The sequence below is a fragment of the Pseudoliparis swirei genome, chromosome 16, assembly GCF_029220125.1.
Source record: "Pseudoliparis swirei isolate HS2019 ecotype Mariana Trench chromosome 16, NWPU_hadal_v1, whole genome shotgun sequence".
NCBI classification, from domain to species: Eukaryota; Metazoa; Chordata; class Actinopteri; order Perciformes; family Liparidae; genus Pseudoliparis; species Pseudoliparis swirei.
In genome coordinates, this window is record NC_079403.1 from 4,588,319 (window position 1) to 4,611,599 (window position 23,281).

The 23,281-nt window shown below is 45.4% G+C and overlaps 1 protein-coding gene across 1 annotated transcript in view; it reads right to left on the reverse strand.

Moving 5' to 3' along the window:
• Nucleotides 1-21,969, reverse strand: part of LOC130206621 (dipeptidyl aminopeptidase-like protein 6) — an 89,142-nt gene extending 67,173 nt beyond the window's left edge. Inside the window, exon 1 of the mRNA XM_056434672.1 lies at nucleotides 21,913-21,969. Within this exon, the coding sequence (XP_056290647.1) occupies nucleotides 21,913-21,969 (57 nt within the window). The remainder of the gene's footprint in view (nucleotides 1-21,912) is intronic.
• Nucleotides 21,970-23,281: the final 1,312 nt, after the last annotated feature.

Consider the following 23,281-nt stretch of genomic DNA (forward strand, 5'->3'; position numbering starts at 1 on the left):
GTTTAAGTGGTTTAAAAGTACAGATGGGGTTTACGCCCCTTTTTCCAGTCAGACTTTTGTGTAAAAAAAAAGACTTGAAAATTAAGCCCCTCCCACTTCCTGCTTCGCGGGTCGATGAACGTCGACGCCGGAGCGTGATTAAATCCAACCGCGACATGGACAATTTATTTGCTGTCGTACGGCGGCAGGAGGGCTGTCTGCTTGTTGCTCGTGGCCCGGAGAACTCAATTCCAACTGGCCTGTGTGTGTGTGTGTGTGTGTGTGTGTGTGTGTGTATGTGTGTGTGTGTGTGTATGCGTGTGTGTGTGTGAGTCTGGTTTGTTTGATTTGAGAGTGAATCTCTTCCAGTCCATTAGAGAGGTGGTGGGAGGGCGCCAACCGCCCGCTGACCTCTCTCTCTCTCTCTTAAATCACACGCCTGTGAAACATCCCATAATACTCTCCGCCGGAGGACGAGCGGCGCCGAGCCTCCGCAACGTTGTGGGAATAGACCTGAAGGGAAATGTTTATCGCCGTGTAATTTGTGTTTAAAAAGGAGTCGATTACCCACAATCCTTTGGGGTATTAAAATATCTTTATCTTCTCTCCTAAAACAGGACGTTCCCGTACAATGATGATACATTTTTATTATGTTTCAGTGGACTTGTAAAGATATAAAATAAGTGTTCGCTCATGTTTACTGCTGTTTGTGCCCCGTGTGAATGATATAATAAGTCGTAAATAAACATAAACAATCGTGTTGTTGCCTTAAAGTAACAACGTCACTTTTTTTTATCCGACTAGTTCATGCTGCGTTTCTGTTTCATCTCGTTTCCATTTCAGATTTTAATGCCCAAGCATGAAGTAATCTTCCCCAAACATTCACTGTGTTGCCCCGAGCTCACGGATTAATTTTGTTTTTATTCTGTTTTTATTTACAGCGTTAACCACAAAAACGGAACGACCGTAATCCGAGAGGAAATCCGTTTCCCTCCAGCTGTTTGGGAACGTTTGGGAACGTTTGGGAACGTCGTTGTTCGACACGACAGGGTTGACTCTCTGCGCTCTCAGAGCGCTCCGGGCTCACGACGCATTTACATCACGGCTAATCTCATCGTATGCCATGTTTTCCCTCATCACCATGGAAACGATGGAAATTAACAGTCTTTTTTTTTTTACTGTTGAGCCTCGATGGCTGGAGAGGAACAGCCTCTGTGACACGGCTGAAGGAGGGACACACACATGCACACACAGACCTACAGACACACACACACACACACACACACAAATGCACACACAGACATACATGCACACGCACACACAGTCACACACATGCACACACAGACCTACAGACACACACACACACAAATGCACACACAGACATACATGCACACACAGTCACACACACATGCACACACATACCTACAGACACACACACACACACACAAATGCACACACAGACATACATGCACACAGTCACACAGACACGCACAGAGACACACACACACAGACACATGCACACAAACAAGACAGACACATGCACACAGACACACACACACAGTCATAGACTGACAGATACAAACACACACACTCACATGGACACACACACAAAGACACACACACACAGACACACAGACACATTCACAAATATACACACACACAGATACACACACAACCACACAGACGCAGACACACACACACATACACGCATACAGACACACACGCACATACACACGCACACAGACGCAGACACACACAGACACACACACACACTCCCCTCATGCTTGATGCATCGATACGTATTTTTCCGTTTCGTCGAGTGTTCTTCGGGAAACGAGAACAATGCAGGAAGAAGAGAACGCAGAGTTTCTCCTCATTGCATCACTTCCTGTCCTGTTGGCGGTGTGTGTGTGTGTGTGTATCTCACCCTGACAGGGACCGCACGATGTGTGTTCTGCAGGTAATTAGTGGTGAGCGGCGCCGCCGGCTTCATTTGGACAAAGCGTTCTGCCGCCGCCGCCTCGTCAGTCGAGGAGGTGCTCGAGAAACAAAGAAGGGGAACTTGGCAAAGAGTTAAAAGGACTCGTCGGAAGCGTCTGAGCTTCATTCAATCAGCTTCGGCTTTTACCGCGGTTAAAAGAGCAGCGCACTTATCAAACTAGATATGCCAGACGAGACGTCTTCATCAATTACCCAATGAGAACAAGATTGTAAAAGGACCGGCTTCTGAAGGATGCGGCACAACCTCTTCTCTCTCTCTCTCTCTCTCTCTCTCTCTCTCTACCGGTGATCCCTTTCTTTCTTCCTTCCTCTCTCTTTTCGGTCAAATAAGGGCAAAAAAGTCCATATTTAAAAGTTGAATCATGCAAATAATGACGGAAAATAACACAAGTATTCTGTAGTTTTTCAAAACCAATGAAAACCCAACGGAATTTGTCCATCTCTGAAGATCTACATAATTGTTTTTACTCTAAAATACCAGAAATAAATGGCGTGACAGCATCTAAACAACAAAAGAAAAAATCCGAGCCACGGAGGAGGAGCGGAGTTGGGGAGACTACAGAAACCCAGAAGAAAGCAGAGCGGGAAACTGAAATCGACATTTGGAATTTGTCCATCTCTGAAAATCTACTGACATGTTTAATCATGTCATGTAACTCTTTTAAACATCACTCGTTGGTTTGAGCTTCTTGTTGGCGACCACCACCTTTTTTTTAAAAGACACATTAATGCTTAAAAATGCATAAAAGCAACAAAAACATCTTTAAAATCGTCAACATTTTTAAAACTTTAAAATAACAAAAAATAAATGGCGACTTGTTTCCTGGTCATTCGAGCTCCACAGCCTCACTTGACAGCATCTAAACAACAACAAAAGTAATCCGAGCCGCGGTGGGGGAGCGGAGTTGGGGAGACTACAGAATCCCAGAAGAAGAAAGCCGGGCGGGAAACTGCAATCAACATTTGGAATTAGTCCATCTCTGAAAATCTACTTGCATGTAAATCTTTTAAACATCACGTCTTCAGCTAACTGTGGACTCGTTGGTTTGAGCCTCTTTTTTGGCGACCACCACCTTTCTGAAAAAAGACAATCTAAATGCTTAAAAATGCACGTGAGAGGTAACTGCGGTACGATTTTACGCCGTGAAAAATACACGGTTAAAATCTTCTTCAATTTTTGTACCTTCAAATTAACGAAAAATAAATGCCGACTCATTTCCTGGTCTTTCAGGACTCATTCCTGCTCCTCAGCCTCACTTGACAGCATGTAAACAACAACAAAAGTTGGGGAGACTACAGAAACCCAGAAGAAAAGGGGAGGGTTCCACCGCACACGGAGCTGCCATTGCTATTCACGACGTCCCCGCATCGCTCAGGATTCACACAAAAAGAGTAAGTATCGTTTCCTTTCCCGCTCCTATCCATCACTTCGTCGTGCCGCTCCGACAAAAAAAATCAAAAAAATTGCCATCGTGGAAAACAAATATGCAGCATGGCCGACGCGCTCGCTTCCCCTGCGCCCCACGACCCGCTGCCTCGGGGCGCGGGGGTCTACTAAAAAAAAATAACACAGAGGCTGCTGCTCCTGTTGATGTTTACCCAGGATAATGTATTCTGGGCCTGCTGTTTTTCTTTTTATCGCTTTCTGCGAAACACTCATGTAGAAAGAATAGACTCCCGGCCTCTTATCGCCGGCGTAATGTTCGGCTGAAGTGCCCCGGCGATGAAAAATGTATTTTCCTAAAATAAAAAAAATAGAGAGAAGAAGAATAGAAATATTTCTTTCACCTTCCCTCTTGCAAAGACAATAACTTTCACAGCTTGGGGGGGAGGGGGGCAGTCCTCTGTGGGAGGTATAGGAGAAGCCGGGTACTGATGGGTGTTTTCATGTTTTAGGGACACGACTGGGTCCCAGTGGATGTTCAAATACATTCATCCCGTTCTCCAGAGTGGACCAGTGGGAAAAAAAGAAAAGAAAGCATTCATTCAGAATTGTATATAATAAGAATAATCAAAAAGTCTCCTAGTGCGAGCGGCGGTGTGTGTACACACACACACACACACACACACATACAAGATGTATTTCCATCCACCCCACCCATCAACTTGTGCTTGTGCGGCCTGTTTTTGTCGCGTTTCCACGGCAACGCCGTCAAAGCCACACACACACACACACAATACAAATATTCCACCGCTCACCCTCACTCATCTGGCCACCTGTTGTTACTGCTGATGCCCAAGTGTGATTCGCACGCAAGAGGTATTGATTTAAAAGTTTTCTTTAAGCACTATATTTATCCAATAATTGTCGAGCGTTCACTTCACCACACACGTGTGTACTTCATGTGTGTACTTCAGGCCGTGATTATAGTCGTCTGCGCACGCGGCACAAAGTGCTTTTTTTGTCTTTGTGCATCCGAGTCGTTCGTACGCCCCTCCGACGGAGAAAATCACAAAGGGCTAAATGCTGTTTGTTGTTTAATAAAATTATACACTTTTTTTTTACCCTCGTGTCTCTAATTGCTTAGCAACCGCATCCACTGGCATAACGGTCCAGCGAGCAATTAGCGGCGTACAAAATAAGAGCAATCCAAGGTCAGCGCAGTTCTTGTACTCATTAGACGTTAATGTTGTCGCGACTTCGAGTTCGACTATTCGAGAAACAAGACGAGAAAGAGACGCGTCCGGCAGGAGACATTGGGGGGCGGGGGGGAGATAAGTGGAGTAAAGCCACGGAGATAAGCCCCGCCCCCTCTGAGGCGCGAATGAAGCGAAAAGCCAGAAATAGTCAAGCGAGTAAACTGAAGCATCTTCGAGTACTTCGAAAAGGGATATAAAAAATGAGATAAGCCACGCCTCTTCTAAGCCCCGCCCCCTCTAAGAAGCAAATGAAGCGAAAAATCACAAATAGTCAAGTTAGTAAACTTAAGCATCTTCAAATTCTTCGAAAAAGGATATAAACAATTTGATAAGCCACGCCTCTTCTAAGCCCCGCCCCCTCTAAGAAGCAAATGAAGCGAAAAGCCAGAAATAGTCAAGCGAGTAAACTTAAGCATCTTAGAGTACTTCGAAAAGGGATATACAAAAATTTGATAAGCCACGCTTGAAGGCTGACCAAACGAGACATTTTTATGACTCTTTTGATAACATAATCCAAAGGATAAAAAAGAAAATTAGCGATGATGTACTACAAAAAAGCTCCGTATGTACTATGATATTCTTTCTGTGTACATGCTACACTCTGTTGATAGTAGTACACAAAGTACTTCATCACTCATGTGTTCTTTTTCTCGCTTTCTCAGACTGAAGTGTGATACTGAAGTACGATAGTCCGGCGGCGGGGGATGGTACGCGCCCATGTGTGTGTATGCGGACGTCAATATGCACAAAATAAATCTGCCTAACAATGTTTTTAGTTCTCTTAGACCGGAGTCAATAGCGGAGGAAGTGAACGACTCGAGGGTGAGGACATCGATTGGGCTTTTTTGTCAATTTGTCATCCAATTACACCGAACTGCAAACTGTTCAAACTCACAGAGGAGAAGATGGAATTCAATGAAAAAAAAGGTACGTTTACTTGACCCCATGCAACTTCATGTTGGGACTTAATCATCGGAATGATTGGCCAGAAGCCTCATCGCTTCACATGTGGTTACATAATATGTAACCACATGTGAAGCGATGATGAATTGCATATTATTGTCACTTATAGTTACGAACACTGGCCAGACGGGTTATTCATTCATCCAAGTTACAGGCTGTGCTTCAAAGACATGTGATGATCACATTGGATGGGTATTCTTTTTACTTTTCATGGTTTTTATTCCTTACTTTTAATAGTATGTATTGCTTACTTTTACTGGCTTGTATTCCTTACTTTTAATACTATCTATTACTTATCCTGAACTGTTTGTTCTTGTTTTATGTTTGTTTTAGTTTCATGTTTGTTATTGTTTATGTTTTATTATTATTAGGGTCCTCGTTACGACTTCGTCGTAGAGGAACCTATTGTTTTTCTAAGAGTTATTATTATTATTTTCTCTAAGGAATGTTGCCCTTTTGAGGCCTTTATCATATTCCAAAAGTTGTCAAATTTGACATGCATATCAGGACTGGCGAAAATCCCGATATTTTCATGGTTTTGCATTTGTCTATATCTCTAGCGCCCCCTTGAGGTAGAAAGCTAATACTTATTTCTGGGGTCCATTATTGGTTCAATGTCATCATAACTACTGAAAATCTTGTTGATATCTTGTTGTGTTCAGAGAATATAGACCAATGAACATCTAAGGGGTGTGGCCTAATATTTGAAGTCACACAACTTCTACATTATTTGGCCTATCCTCACCAAATTGCTAGCCTATGTCCATATCGCATCCCTTAATTTCTGTTTATTATTGTGTAATGTTTATTATAGTTTAATGTTTGTTTTAGTTTTATGTTTGTTATTGTTTATGTCTGTTATAGTGTAATGTTATTGTTTATCCGTGTTATTGTTTCATCTTTGTTATAGTTTAAAGTTATTGTTTATGTTTGTTATTATTTTATGTTTGATATTGTTTATAGTTGTTATAGTTTGTTTGTTGTTTCATGTTTATTATGGTCTGTCAAGGGACGGCAGATGAAAATGAGCTGAAGCTCAAATATGCTACAGCGCATCAAATGGTGACATTTAAGTTTAACTGTACGTTGTACCTTTTAAATAAAGCTAATAATAATAATTTAATACATTTTCTTTGAACCAAATAGTGGTAAAACGTACTTCCTGCGAGAACAAAAAATATAAAATATAAAGTCTAATCATCAGAGAGATGAGAGAACGTGAACTTTCCCAACCCTCCGTGTCCCCGGGAGCAAAAAAGTCTTCGAGCGCCGACTCACCGGAGAGTTGTCCACCGGGCGTCACGCTTACCGACCGAGAGGAACACGGGAAACTATTTCTCACCTCGCAGAAAAAAGAACAACCCATCGATCTCATGAGGATGGATCGGGCCCCCCATAGCTGTCGACTGGATCCCCCCCCCCAATTTTTTTTGTGGAAAATGACAAAGCACGCAGTGAACTCTGATACTCAAACATGCCTTACGCTTAATAACGAATGGCTGCTTCACGAGGCCTGTCTGTACGATGCAGAGAGAACCAGAACCGAGCTGCTGGTCACATGATCACATGAGCGCGGCGCCTCTTCGGACTCGGTCCGGCGGCGATGCACCTTCAGCCGTGACCTTGAATGGAAAAAAGACTCGCACTAAAATCTAATGGCGTCTTGTTCAAGCAGCCGGCCCACGAGCGATTCTCTCAGAATCAATTTAGACGCCGCCGCGATGGGGGGGGGGGGTGGGGGGGGGACACACAGACATTACACGGCACACACATCTTCCCTGTCGCCTCTCGGCTCCCGTGTGGACACAACACACCATGTTTCAACCACACCGGTCGCCGTCTGAAGGGGGGGGGGGGGGGGGTAATAAAGTGGGAGAGCGTTGCGTCGTCACGCTCTTCAAAATGGCATCGAGAGAAGAAGGAAAAAAATTTCCTTCGGAGCGAGAATTGCAATTCCCCTCCCGGGCGCCTTGTTTTTTTGGGGGGGGGGGGATTTTCTTCGGTATAGCGTGCAATTTTCTAAAAGAAAAAAGAAAAAGTAATTCTCGATCGAAGGCGGCGCGTCGTGAAAGAAGCCATCATTCAACGGCCGATGCGAGTGTGAGGTCGAGGATCGGGCGAGAATATAAAAAATATATATACTTTTTCACAACTCAAACGGTGCAGCGGTACAAATACTTTATGAATACCAGGAATCGAGGGATAGAAGACAGATAGTGCGACAAAAAAGCTCAGGTTAGGAGCGCAATGCTCGGAACTGAACTCTAATTGGTTTAGAAGTGGCGGCACACCGCTGTGCCGTGGGAAAATGTCCAATCTCACTTAATCGATCCGAAAAATGCATATTATTTAGTCGTTGAAAATAATTTGCCATCGTTGAGGATCTCAGCGCGCAATGATAATAGCGGCTGGCTAATTAAATACTCTTTTGTGCCAATAGGTGGCGGTAGGTAGTGCAGAAATTACTTGAACATTTAACATTGTGGAATTCAAAAAATGATGTGACGCTGTGGTGAAGAACAGCGATGGAGAAATATTTCAAAATAAAAATCGAGACTCAGAAGTGACATTTTGTAATTGAGATTTTTTTTTACTGCAAACAAAAGAAAGAACAAAAAGGGTGAAAAACACTGGTTTAGAAGACTGGAATGTAAAAATATTAACATTAGACAATCAGCTAAAATTTCTAATAATAAATAAGATCATTTTCGATGTTTTTTTGAACATTTGAATTGCCCGTCTTGATTTTGTGGACGTGTACTTTACTCTCAGGTCTCTCTTTATAAAAAGAGTTGTGGATCTCAGATTTCCCGTCTCAATGGAGGCTTAAGAATCCACCACCGAAGAAGAAGAAGGGTATAGAGTAGAAGGATATATGTGAGATTAAAAAAAGAGGATGAAGCAAAGTCTCTTGAAATAAAAACGTGGTAATTTAATCTCACAGAGGGAAACGAGCTCGCCTTGAAATCTGATCTTCTCCTGGAAAAGCTGGCGACGGGAGAGCAAATATTTGGCCCCCGCGCTCCGCTCGTAATTGGGATCTTTATTGATTTCCGGGCCCGTCGTCACGCCCGAGGTGACCTTTTTGTTTGAGAATAATTGCTCTATTAGAAAAGGTTTATTCAGGCACCTGCTGGGCACCTCAGACACTATTATCGTCCAATAAGAATCTTGCAGGCAGTAAAGCAGCCACCCCTCTGTCTAGATGTGTGGGGGTGGACATGAGAGAGCAAACAAATAGTTTCTCTAAATGTAGCGATTTTTTATTTATACTATTGGGCCGCCAAAGGATATACTTTTAAATTAAACATGTGTTCAGCCCCAAATAGAGCGAGTGAATATGAGAGCGTACTCACAAAGTCATATCTGGTGAATATAACGTCTTATTCCACGCCTCCACTGTGTGTGTTCCCAATTTAAATCAATTTAAATCACAATATGTTCCATGTCGAGATGAGGAAAGGGACTAAGAGGTGCACTTTAAATGTAATGTGGGAAACTCAGCTCTTAATAAGGCTGGTGAGTCAAATGCATTATGAATCGCTGTCCCTTTAAGGGGCCAGATGTGCGCCTGAGAGCATTTCGATTGGACCCTCAACAGCGAGCTGGAGGCTCATCGCTAACGACGCAAACGGCGCTAATGGTGCTAAAGTTGCATTCACACCAAAAGCGTTGACATTTATTTGCGTGAGTAGATCTCACAAGCAAAGTGGGATCTACGGGTGATGTCATGTATATATATATAATATTATAGTTAAGAACCCAAACACGAGGGCGGTAGATGTTCAGACGTGTGTGGGACGTCCTCAACAAGTATAAAGTAGAACTAGAATGGGCACTCGGTAGAGTGCATACCTTCGCATATCACAAGATTGGGCATTGAATTATGAACATGTTGGCATTAGTTGCATGCCAATTGGATAGAAATTGACCACGCTATAGTAAAAAGAAGATCTTGACCTTTTCATGACCTTAACCTTTGACCCGATCGATCCCAAAATCGAATCAAATCGTCGCCGTATAATAACCAATCATCCCACCAAATTTCATGCGATTCGGTTTTATACTTTTTGAGTTATGCGAGTAACACGCATACAAATAAATAAATACACGCCGATCAAAACATAACCCACGGAGATAAGCCACAGAGATAAGCCCCGCCCCCTCTGAAGCAAGGGACGCGAAAAGCCAGAAATAGTCAAGCGAGAAAACTTAAGTTAATTCTTATTAACTCACGCAGGTGTTAACGCAGCCTAATAGTGCTAACGGTGCTAACGCGGCTAACGAAAGTCAAAGGGCCCTCACAGAGCTATCAGTGTTGGGACCTTAGGTTGAGCCACCTCAGCTTCATGGCCGCATCTGCATTCTTGTGTGTGAGGACCAGAGTGGACGCCTCTCCTGCTGGACGGCGATCGATCCGGGCCGATCGGGTTGGACGTGTTGTTCATGGCGTCGCCTCGAGGCAGCAGAGAGCTCAGAGACCATATCTGGTGCTTTGATTCTTCAGTGCGTTCCTCCCAGCGAGAGGGAGGGGCGGCGTCCGCTGCACGAGCCTCGAGAAGAGAGACAGAGTGGAGACGTCCAGATGGCAAGAGACATCTCAACCCCACAGGGGCTCCAACCAGAGGGTGGGACTGCTCCTCCACCTCCATCTGAATGCGTCATGAAGCAACTTAAAGCACAAGATCAGCTTCTCATCGATTACAAACCGACACGATTACATTTCACACCGCGAATATCAGATTCCACAAAGAGTACATTTCCCGGTGATTACATTTCACGACGTCTCGTACCTCGACTCCACGACATCGACATGATCATGATTAGTAATGTCCCGCCGCAGGCTCTCTCTCTCCCTCCATCTCTCCTTCTCCCTCTCTCTTTCCCTCTCGCTCTCTTTTTCTCCCTCTCTCTCCCTCCCTCTCTCCTTCCCTCTTTCTCTCTACCTCCCTCTCTCTCTCTCCCTCCCTTTCTCTCTACCTCTCTCTCTCCTTCCCTCTTTTTCTCTCCCTCTCCCCCCCTCTCTCTCCCTCCTTCTTTCTCTCCCTCCCTTCCTCTTTCTCTTTCTCTCTCCCTCTCCCCCTCCCCTTCCCCCTCTCTCTCTCCTTCCCCCTTTCTCTCTACCTCTCTCTCTCCTTCCCTCTTTCTCTCTCCCTCCCTCTCTCCTTCCCTCTTTCTCTCTACCTCCATCCCTTTCTCTCTACCTCTCTCTCTCCTTCCCTCTTTCTCTCTCCCCCTCCCTCTCCCCCTCTCTTTCTCCCCCTCTCTTTCTCTCGCTCTCACCCTTCCTCTTTCTTTCTCCCTCTCCCCCTCCCTCTCCCCCTCTCTCTCTCTCTCCCTCTCTTTTTCTCTCCCTCTCTTTCTCTCTCTCCCTCCCTCTTTCTCCCCCTCTCTTTCTCTCTCTCCCTCCCCCCCATCTCTCCATCTCCCCCCATCTCTCTCAAACACAGACAGTGAGCGACTCGTCGTCCTCATCTCTGTAATTTTTTGAGCCCTCAGTCCAAAAGTTGAGATTCATCTTTTGGATTATTCGGCTTCAATCCATTAGATTAACATTATCTCCACTGCGGCTCCTGTGTTATCAGAGCGGTCTGACTCACTCTTTAATAATCATAATAACACCAGTTATTAATGCTAGCGGGTTGTTATTTTGATAGGCTACAAAAAGAAGGCTGAAACAGTGAAAGCAGGAAGGAAACAGAGGGACAGGTGTTGCGTAACAGGTGTTGCGTAACAGGTGTTGGGTAACAGGTGTTGCGTAACAGGTGTTGTCGGTAAAGCCAAGATGCTCTTAACTTATTGAAGACGGCCGCTCGTATAAATATGAAATATAGGAATACAGGTGATTTCATCTCCATGAAAGAAATAAAGACTATTTAACTAGTTCTAACATTTAAAATGCCATCGGACACATATTCCCATGGGTGATTAAACGAAATTGATCCGTTTACCCTTTACAGCACAGGTGTCGAACACAAGGCCCGCGGGCCAAATCCGGCCCGTCACGTCATTTTATGCGGCCCCTGACGACCTGAAAGTCACGTGATCACCTTTTCTCAATGCAAGAAAAATATCCTGTGCTTTTATTTTGAAGGTTTCAAATTAAATGGCTGTATGTTATAATATTAGGGACATTTTCTTATGTACACCATTTGTACACTCAAATAAACAATAGTCATACGCAAAGAGAGTTATTTAACACCGGCCCTTTAAGAGGGCGGCCATGACGCTGATGTGGCCCACGGTGAAAATGAGTCCGACATCCCTGCTTTACAGCGAATAAAAGCTTTTAAATGAAATCAACTGTGAGTAGAATTGTCGGGGCGTCTGTGGGTCAGTGGTCAGCAGGGCCGTCTTCCAATCAGAAGGTCGGCGGTTCGATCCCCGCCCTGGTCGATGTGTCCCTGAGCAAGACACTCAAATGCTCCCCGTATCTGTGTCTACGGTGTATAAATGTAACAAAAATCAAATATAAATAAAATATCACTATGACCCTGAAATTCTGTCTCTAACAATGGATATCTGCCCCCCCCCCCCCCCCAAATTGTCATAAATCTCCCCTTGGGGCTTAGCCCCCCTTTCCTTGAATCCTACAAACGCCCCTGGTATACATCAATAATCAATCATTTTACATCCATTCATAGTTATGTAAAGTGATATCTGATACCGAGGTTCAAGTATCGCAGTTTTATCGAGAAGGAAAACATTTGACCGAAACGTCTCTTTGAGATTAGCCAAAATTCAACATAATACACGAAAGATTACCATCTTGAACATGGATATTAAATATGAAAAGGTGTTCTGAACGAGCTGGGAGGCGAATTGAGAAGCAAGCGTTCCCGACTCATGGAACCACTCAAGTGAAAAAAAATAATCACTATTCATTTAGGTATCTTAGTGGAGTGTCTAAAAATAGACGTTTAAGGTTACACCCAGAGGCATGGAGGTTTTTCGTTCTTCTTCTCTGAAAAGATAGCAATGTACTGAGTGTGTGTGTGTCTGTGGGGGGGGGGGGGGGAACCTGTATTTCACTGATGTAGGCAGGTGTAGAGCTTATAATTCAGCGGCAATTGACAAGCACCCCGAGGATCAGCGGGATGAGATAATAAACCTCGGAGTGCAAAGCCGCGGACGCCGCGGACTTTTAATACAGCTTCTCGGGGAGAAAAGTAAAGGAAGAAGATTCAATCGCGCCGTGTAACCGGCACTTATTAACCGGCACTTATTAACCCCTTAATATCTCTTGTTTGTTTGTAATATGAAGGGGGGGGACACGGACGGCGGCATTTCCACAGAATGAAGAGATCATTAACCCTCCTGTTACCTTCGGGTCAATTTGACCCCATTCAATGTTTAACCCTCCTGTTACCTTTATATATACTAACATATTTTACCCTCGGGGTCAATTTGACCCCAGCAATTAAAACCTCCAGAAAATTATTAAAATTAATATTGTTATACAAGTTTAAGTGTGAGGTACTTTATGTTTGTTTGTTGACTACCTAAATAGCCCTTTAAATATCTAAAAAAGTTGATATTTCTTCTATGTTTGACACAGTGAAAAACCCCAAAGAACACCGACATTAAACATTGAATGGGATCAAATTGACCCTGAAGGTAACAGGAGGGTTAAAACACTTTTTATTTTAATTTTTAATGAGTGCTGGGTTTTTTTCCGACATTTTTTTCTCGGAATTAGCAACCCGGCGCGACCACAATAGTCGAATCAAGAAAAAAGGCTCCGAGTTAGAGCCCCCCGCAGTGTTCGATGCTCGGAAAAAACGAAGTCGGACGCTCATTGTAGCGGAATTAGCCGTTAGCCGAGCGTTCGATTCCCTTTCAGCCAAAGAGGGAAAAGCAGAAACGAGCTGGGGGACAACATTCATGAATTAATGTGACGTTTCCCCCCCGGGTCTATTTTAATCCGTGCGAGTGCGTCGTCGCCTTTGTGTGTTTTTTTTCTTTTCGAAGCTGCACGCTGAGCACGCAGCGCGGCATCTCCGTGGCAACCAGGCTGCCGCCGCCGTCGGGGCGTCTGGAGTGTGTGTGACCAGCAAATGTCACGATGAAAGTCGGAAGTCAGTGTTTTGTAAACGGCTGCCAATGTTTTGAGTGTGGAATATCCGCGGGGGGTTTGACACCGTCGGCCAACAGACTTCTTCACAGCCGGAGGACGGAGTCTGAAGATAGATGTGTGTCTTTATTACACAGACAACCAACACAAAAAAAGGTTTTGAGAGCAAATTTCTCGTTTGCAAGTAGATTAATTGTTAGTTTTGCTGATGAAAACTAGAATTTGTTGCTGCAAATTTAAAAAAAACCCGTCACTCTTAAAAGGACGAGCTACGAGTTGAGTTTGGACGTAGTGGGCGGGGCTTACGCTGATGAAAGGGCGAGGGGTTTCTATTGGTGGGTTTGACTTGCTCTGCTAACGGGAGGTTACGGTGAGGAGGACACGGAGGTACGTCCAAACGCAACTCGTAGCTTTTTGTTTTGAAAGCTCCTAATTTGTTGTGAGCAAAGTTGATTTTCTTTGTATGTGCAAGTTTGGGATTTTTTTTTTTAGAGCAAATGTTTAAATTCTGAGAGCAAAAGTTTTTGATTTGCAGCAACATATTTGTGGGGTTTGCGCAATAAAGACACAAATCTTCATGACGCAGTGCCGAGCGGTTCGGCTGACCTGATTGGCCGAGCTCACGACGCGACCCTCAGACGGATGACACGCTTCTCAAGTACAGAAAGGCGATATTGTAAAAGACTCTATTTTCTAAGTGCCTTTCTATGTTGAAGGTGCTTTTATTTTGAAGATCACCCAGCGAGACAGGAAGTAGATATGAATCTCGTAACTTACGTTAGCTGACGATGTACTGAAGGAAAAGGTGTTCATGAGTATTTTTCTTACTTTATGAACCGCTAACCGCCGAGCTGGAACGGGAACACGGTACTTTGTGATTTATTTGGGCTTTTGACGACAAGTTTAGTGACTTTATTCTTGAATTAACTTCTAAAATGTATTGTGATAAGATGCTAATGCTAGATGTTAGCCATATGTTCCCTTTAAGAAAGAGACTATGTTGTGATTAATGTCCACATGTATATATATGAATGTCATCTAATTAAGGTTTACACTCGTTAGAGCTCATTCCTGTTTTATTTGTTCCGTTAGCTCTTACGCTGTTTTCTGGAAATTAAATATAAAAAGCAGAAACTCTTAAATTTATGTTCGTCCACACGGCTAACGGTTGAACATGAATAAAATAAATTCTGGAAACATCCGTACGCTTCACTGTAGTCCGGCTGCAGATATTGAAGCGGGGAGACGGTGGGGGGGAGGCAGGGGGGGGGGGGGGTTGGTGTCGCCTTAATGTGATGAGCCGTCGCATCAAAAAATCCTCCAGTTGGCCAATTTGGAGCGCCGGGCGGTATTTCTCCGGCGCCGGGCGAGAGAATAATTGCGGCCATAACAATAACACTAAAGGTTCGAGGGGATGAATGTCGGCGGGAACGCGAGGTCCGCAGACCGGGCCGGGAGAAAGAATTTAAAAAAAAGAAAAAGAAAAGGCAACGCTCGTTTCCTCGAGGCCTCGTTCGTGCCAGGCGGAGACGCCGGATGCCAAGATGGTCGGACACCGCCGCTAGCCAACCCGCAGGCTGCCGGGCGGCTCGGGGGGGAAATGGGGAGGAACTTGTTACCGTCGCATTGAAAATGCAGAAGGTAATGTTTTGATCGCCGTGTATTCATTTATTTATTTGTATGCGTGTTACTCGCATAACTCAAAGAGCATGAAACCGAATCGCATGAAATTTGGTGGGATGATTGATTCTTATGCGGGGACCATTTGATTCGATTTTGGGATCGATCGGGTCAAAGGTCAAGGTCATGAAAAGGTCAACATCTTCTTTTTACCATAGCGCGGTCAATTTCTATCCAATTGGCATGCAACTAATGCCAAAATGTTCATAATTCAATGCCCAATCTTGTGATATGTGAAGGTATGCGCTCTACCGAGGGCCCGTTCTAGTTGTATTCTGTTATTTTCAGGGTGGGGGGGGAAGAAAGACGCCGCGACACACCAGGATTTCAACTGACCTCGACGTTGACGTCTGAAAAGCGGAGCCCGAATAAGACGAACGTTAATGGCATCGCGAGTTCGCCCTCGACTACGTGTATCATTCTGAGCTGTAACCCACACACACACACACACACATACACACACACACACACACACACACACCGCAGCATCAGCTTCTTATAATTCGCATCCGAGCCTCGAGGCAATTACCTGCTTACGACTCGCCCGCTCTCGCTCGTCTGCATGTTTGTCACCGACGCCGAGGCGACAGCGGGGCCCGAGTGTGGGGGGGGGGGGGGGGGCGTTTGGAAACCTGGCAACGCTCAACGTTTTCAATTAGAGGCTCGCCGGGAAAAACATGGCGGCCTTCCTGCTCCGTGGCTCTTCCGGGGGCCCCTAATGACAGCAGGGCGACGGGGCCAGAACACACGGCGGCGCCGATAAAACGCACGGACGAGAGCGAGGACACAACGGCGTGTTAACACACACACACACACAGGCACAGGAGGACACGCCCCCCCCCCCCGACAGCCTGAAGCATGATTAATCGCACTACTCGTTGCGTATGAGCTCCTGTTGCTGTCATTATGGTGTTATTATATGTCCAGTCAAATGAAATACATATAAATATGTATGTATATATTCTGAAATGAAGTGACTCCGATGCGGTGGGCTGACGGACCCGACACCGTGACGTTCACCGGGATACAATGGCGAGAGAAACGGGGGGGAAAAAAAGGCTTTTAAAAAATTCATCGCCCATACTTCATTTATGGAAAATATGAAAATATGACCGGCTCGGGTTGACGTGGGGGGAAAAAAAGCGGTTTAACGGGATGTTTATGCACACACACACACACACACACAGAGCCGTGGGACCCAATTACACAACAACAAAGGAAGAGACACCTGACTGGGAAAAAAATAAAAAATGCTGACCTTTTCCTAAGTGAGGCCCTTCTTACACACCGATTTAGAAACCCCTCCTGACACACACACAAACACACACAAACACACACACACACACACACACAGACCATTAGCGAGATGGAGGATTCTCATGTGTTGCTCCAAACACTGAATATTTATTGCCGTATTAAAGACCCCTCCCCCCCTATTTCTCACGTTATAAGTCATCTCGGCAAAGAACATTTAAATCATGACAACAAATCGTGATGAATGGCCGCCGGGCGCCATCTCGGCCCTCTAATCACCACTCCGGGCCCCCCTGAATATCACGGCTCCATTGTTCATAATTGGCCCCGGAGATGAACCGAGGCGCAAACATTCACCGGCGTTCGACTCGCCGGTGAATCCATCATCTCACCTCCCCCGCCATCGGCCGAGAGGCGCTTAGGAACCATTATCTAGTTCTTCACTCATGAGATGGGGGCGGGGCTTAAATGGACACCATGTTGAAAAGCGTAAGGAAAAATGCGTCGGGTAGCTGAGGCGTCGAATTACATACGAGTAATATTCTGGTATGTGTAATCTTTAGTGGAAAGCAAAGTGAGGTGGGTGGATATGTTTTATATTTTTGCGCATTATATTTTCATATTTTCGCGGAGGGAGCTTCAGCCTCGACGTGAAGCTCGGCCTGAAACACGATGATACACTTCCACCGACTCGTCAGCGCTGGATATTCACAAAGTCGCCATCAAAGTTCACAAAAAAAATAAAAACACGCAGACAAAGTTTCTGGTTTCCATATCGTCAAATTACGTTCTTAGGATTTTCTCAATTTTCTTTCTATATTTTCGTAGTTTTTACATATTTTTCTATAAAATCAATATTTGACTTGACACATATATATTTTTTTTTTATTACCTTTTTAATAAGGGAACATCTGTGTGAGTCGGGAGCCGCAGAATTAATATGAATATATACATATATACAACAAGCGCTCCCTGCTAGACTCACGAATCAAGGTCGAGTCCTGAAGTGGAGGAAACTAGGGAACATAAAGGGAGGAAGTCAGGAGGGATGTTCTCCTCTTCCACGCCTGAACTGAAGAAGAACAGCGGCGCTGAGGTCCTCTCCCCTGGAACACGCCGTGAGGATACCTCCATATCACCTCCATACCACCGAGTCGGCATGTTCCAACAAATTCTCAGACTTTTTGAAAATGTCCTTTTGCAATCCAACCGTGTTGTTTTAGGTTCAAGCGACAAAACCAAGATTTTTTGTTGATTAAATCGATGTTCGGGTTAAAATACGAGACATTTACGTCAAAAAAATTGGTCAAATAAATCAACGTGCCGCCGTTTGACCCAATTACGTCAAACGTCGACAAGAAGTGGTTTTAAATGAAAGTTGAGATGTTTTAACCCTCCTGTTACCTTCACATTTACTAACATATTTTACCCTCTGGGTCAATTTGACCCCAGCAATTAAAACCTCCAGAAAATTATTAGAATTAATATTGTTTCCCAAGTTTAAGTGTGAGGTACTTTATGTTTGTTTGTCGACTACCTAAATAGCCCTTTAAATATATAAAAAAGTTGATATTTCTTATATGTTTGACACAGTGAAAAACAGCCTGGGGTCAAATTGACCCCAAAGAACACCGACATTAAACATTGAATGGGGTCAAATTGACCCGAAAGGTAACAGGAGGGTCAAAGTAGAAGAAGATCCAAAGTGAGTCAGACTTACAGCATCCCGACCCGTGCTCTGGCCGGTCTGCGGTTCACTTCCTTCTGTTGGCCCTCGGGGGCCGGTTTATTCCTCCCCCCCCCCCCCCCTGCTGCTCGGGCTCAGCTGCTCCCCAAGCTGCCGTCCTGATCTCAGGTTTTCCGGGCTTTGAATCCCATTAAACATGAAATATCGGCTGCTGTGATCCAGATTTGAGACCGTGGGAAGTAACTGAGGAAATATGAACTGGGAACCAGATCAAAATTACAAAACCAGTGCGTCTGGTAGCCAGCTGAGTTTTGAGCTGGACTCATTATCTACTCGCTGCTCTTTGAATGAATGTTTTTTCTTATTCATTTATTTCAAGCACCAGAATATAATTTGAGTAAATACTTTGTGCCAAATGTGCACTTTTACCCAAATTCGCAGCACCCCGTGTTGCAGCACTCTCGTGACTCGGGAGTATTCCTGACCACACACACACACACACACACACACACACACAAAAGAGCTACTTTAGCTTTAATTTAGTCCAAATTGTCTCTCCTCCGACAGAGCATTACTCCACCTTCCCCTGCCGCGACCTTTTACACACCTGGAGTACCTCCACCCTGTTGCAGTAATGAGTGCTAGTGGCGTGTGGCGTGTGTGTGTGTGTGTGTGTGTCTCTCTCAGTGTGGCGAGCTGATTACTGGAGACCCGGCCGCCAGCTCTGGTGAGCTGCCCTCTATCTGCGTCCTCCGTCCTCCGGACCATCCATCAGGAGGCCACAGCGGGGCCTCACGGAATCACACAGCGGCCGCGTGTGTGTGTGTGTGTGTCAGTGTGTCAGTGTGTGTGTCAGTGTGTGTCTATGTTACATTGGTGATTTTACAACCCCGATACCGTTGGAGCAATTTGTCACATTGCCGGAGCGTCACGCCTCGAGGAGATCCGCCGACAGCCCCCGGTGGCCGTTTACCGGCGTTACTACAAGGCAGCCATCATGGAAAAATATCATATATTCAACAACAAAAATTCTTTCAGTCAGCTGCCGAAACTATCCGCCGATTACCTCGTAGAGAATTAAATAATTACGGATCGTATACAATATATTCATCATATTTAAAGGTTTGCTGGAGGTTTTCACCGATTTCGGATGTTTTTGAAAAAAACCGATGAGAATAATAATCATTAGTCGACAGAATATCAGAAGGTTATGAATGCCCATCAGACAAAACGCAGTCACAACAACTTACTTTGGTTGGACAGTATATATATATATATATATATATATATATATATACCATCTCTGATATAATCGCAAAAATCTATATTATTGATATTTTAAGACACCGATACAACGAGGAGAAAGTTCACCTTTCAAAGAGCAAAGGATTTCTGATTCTTAAGACTATTCTGACATTGGAGGTGGAATATGAAAAGGAAGGAGGATGACACGGACCTCTCTGGGGTCTCACATGTGGCTCTGTCATATTTTTCCGTATGCATGTAAAACATAACGAGTTCACATCGAGGTCTCTCTGGGGTCACACGTGTGGCCGTTTCTTCTAAACCCTGCTGTTTAATTTTTGCCTTCATATTTTTCTGTATGCATGTGAACACAAAGAGTTAATATCGAGGTCAGCGTGTCCATAAACCGTAAAGAATACGTTTATAATACACCAATGCAGTGAGGGTTTGTCCATGAGTCGTACGATACGTTTTGACCTTGACCTTTGACCTTCAAACTCTCTAATCACTGCATCCTCGAGTCCGAGTGGACGTTTTAAACACACGTGAAGGAATCCCCCCGAGGTGGTCGTGAGGAGCCAAGTCGTTTTTCCGACATGGCGCCGGCGTGAGGTCACGGGGTCGACCGTCCCGCCGCTACACGCCGCTGTGGTGTGTGACGTACGCAAAGGTGAGAACCGTCGGCCGCCTTCAGGGGGCGGGACCGACGGCCTGCAGCGACATCACAGCAGGAGGAGGAAGAGGAGGAGCGTCGGCCCGGCAGAGAGGGAGCCGAGCGGAAACGAAGGAAAAGGAAAGCGAGTTCTGACACGTGGCGGCAGACGGGACGACGGACGAGAAGAAACGAGGTCTGACGAGGAGACGGAACACGGAGGGGAAAACATGACGGTGTCCAAGAGGAGTTGACAGTCTTTAAAGCAAAACAATTAAACTCTGCCATGTGACAAAAATGAAAAGGAACGGAGCATTATGGTGTAAAGAGAGAGAGAGAGAGACATGCTGTTGTATGTGAGGTATATATTGTTTTTCATATGTAAAAGGTTAAATGTACCATTTTCCAAAAGTTGGAAAACTTATATATGTATCTATCTTCTAGTCCATAAACTTTCCAATGCCGAAGGAAACCATTTAGAAGAAGAAGAAGAACAAGAAGAAAAGAAGAATGACAAGAAGAACAACAACAAGAACGAGAAGAAGTAGAATGAGAAGAAGAACAAGAAAAAGAATAACAACAACAAATAGAAGAAGAATGAGAAGAACAACAACAAATAGAAGAAGAATAACAAGAATATAAGAAGCGGAACAAGAAGAACAATAAGAAGAATGAGAAGAAGGAGGAGCAAAAGAAGAACAAGAACAAGAAGAAGAAGAAGAAGAAGAAGAAGAAGAAGAACAAGAACAAGAACAAGAAGAAGAAGAAGGTATCAAGCCAGTACTAATGTGCATTATTGTTCAAATCCACTGGCTCCACACTGCAGGATGAGGTGTCAACTGTGACGTGAACATAGGGGTGTGTGTGTGTGTGTGTGTGTGTGTGTGTGTCGGTGTGGGGGGGGGGGGGGGATTGTTGTTGTTGTTTTATTGGCTTGTGAAATGTAGACGTTCCACAAAATAAACTCTACGGTGGCCTCTGTGATTTGGGCAAGTCTGTGGGGCTCTCTCTGTGTGTGTGTGTGTGTGTGTGTGCTCCCCATCATCACTGAGGGAGGTTGCAGAGCCACGCTGCGCCACACAGACATGCAACAGTGTGTTGCACATACACACAACCACACACACACACGCATGAGAGGGACTCAGCCAAGAGGGGCAGGACGCGCTCCAGCCCACGGGGACCAGGTGGCCGCAGAGCCGCGCACGTCACGGCGGACCTACATGTGACGTAACGAGCAGCGCGCGCGACGCGCTCTCCATCTCAATCAAGTTGCGCTAAACGAGTTGATTTGCGTGTCCTATACCGCAAGGTGAACCACGCACACACACACACACACACACACACACAAGCGCGCGCGTAAAGTCCCAGAATAACGATCGCTGCGTAATAACGCGAGACTGTTAACCCGTTTTTTAAAATGTTTTTATTATTGTGTGAATAATCGCCTCGTGGAGGGATCGACAGCTCGGCTCTCACTTCCCAACTGACGCGGATTAGGAGCGTGGATTACAGCGCGTGATTGTTTCCTAACACATCACCATCATCATCATCACCATCATCATCATCACACCGGCGGCCGGAGGGAAGGAAAAGTCACCGCAGCAGCGCTGCGTGCAATTACTATTCAGAGTTGGCCGACCGACAGCGGCGGGGCGACGCGGTGTGTGAGTGTGTGTGTGTGTGTGAGTGTGTGTGTGTGTGTGTGTTGGGGGGGGGGGGGGGGCGGCTAGTCGGTACCTGTTCTTGCTGGTGAGCCGATTTCGCCGGCGCGCCGCCTTCCTTCGCCGTGGTCATGATTCCCCTACAGCCGCGGGAGAAAAAAACTGTTCTCTCACTCCGGCGGGAGGAGGTGGTGGAGGGGAGAGACAAAAATAAGAAGAACCGGCAAGAAGAATGAGAAGCAGATGTAGAGGAAGAGGAGGAGGGGAGAGGAAGAAGGAGCTATTTAAGGCGCTCGCGCGGGCTGCGTATGTGCAGCGGCCGAGGCGGCGGAGAGAAGAAGGGATGCACGCGCCGCGCGAGAGGAGAACACACACAGAAAAATGGCAAAAAAAAAGATTCTTAGTGGAGGCGAATGAGGAGAGGAGGAGGAGGAGGAGGAGGAGGCAGCGTAGAGAGAGAGAGAGAGAGGGGGGAGAGAGAGAGATGCGCGCATCTCTTCTTTAAGCGCTATAGATGCAGGACGTGATCCATTCAAGCTCATGCACCCAAAGAATGTGTGTGTGTGTGTGTGTGTGTGTGTGTGTGTGTGTGTGTGTGTGTGTGTGTGTGTGTGTGTGTGTGTGTGGAGGGGGTACGTACGTGTTGCAGAGTGAGTGGATTATCAATAAAAAATGCCATCGTTGAAATGAAATGCTGAAACTTTAATGCTCATAACTTCGTGGAGGAATATAAGCAGCTCGTCAAATATTCATGAACCCAGGACACACACACACACACACCCGTCTGTCTGGTTAAATGAGGTCCCTTCATCGTGCCAGAGACAATGTTGGAGGAGAAACTCTTTCCTCTTTTCTTCTGCCATGTATTCCTGCAGCATCTTTGCGGAGAGATGAATGTGTGTGTGTGTGTGTGTGTTATGTAACGTTTCAAGCAGCGATGACAAAAAGAACGTGTCGGCACGCAGCGGTTCGGGAACACTGAGCGGCTCGAACGTCATTCATAGGATTCGACCGTGCAGCGTGAAGTCAGCCGTGAGAATGTTTAGAGAGTTAAAACCAAAGTCCTGGAAACGCTTTTCTAATAAGCTTCACGTTCTGAACTCAATCGTTCGAGGCTGAAAATACAATTAGCGCGTTCAGTTTACGGCCGCGGCGCCCAGAAGAACCTCTGGTGTCGTCTACATTTCCCGATAAGGACCGGACGTGTTTCGGCTCGTTCGGTTAATTACGTCCACATTAACACAAATGAGTCGCCGCGGTTCCCTCAGATGCACTGAAGAAGAAGAAGAAGCCGCCTTTTAAATGATGAAGAGTTTTTGTTTTGGGGTTCTCCGGCGCTCGTTTCTCGAGCTAAATGCTAAAGCGTCAGCGTGCCGAGAGCCTCACAGTGTGAAAGAGCTGATGGTTGCCAGGCACAATGTTAACCCCCTTTACCATCATATGTG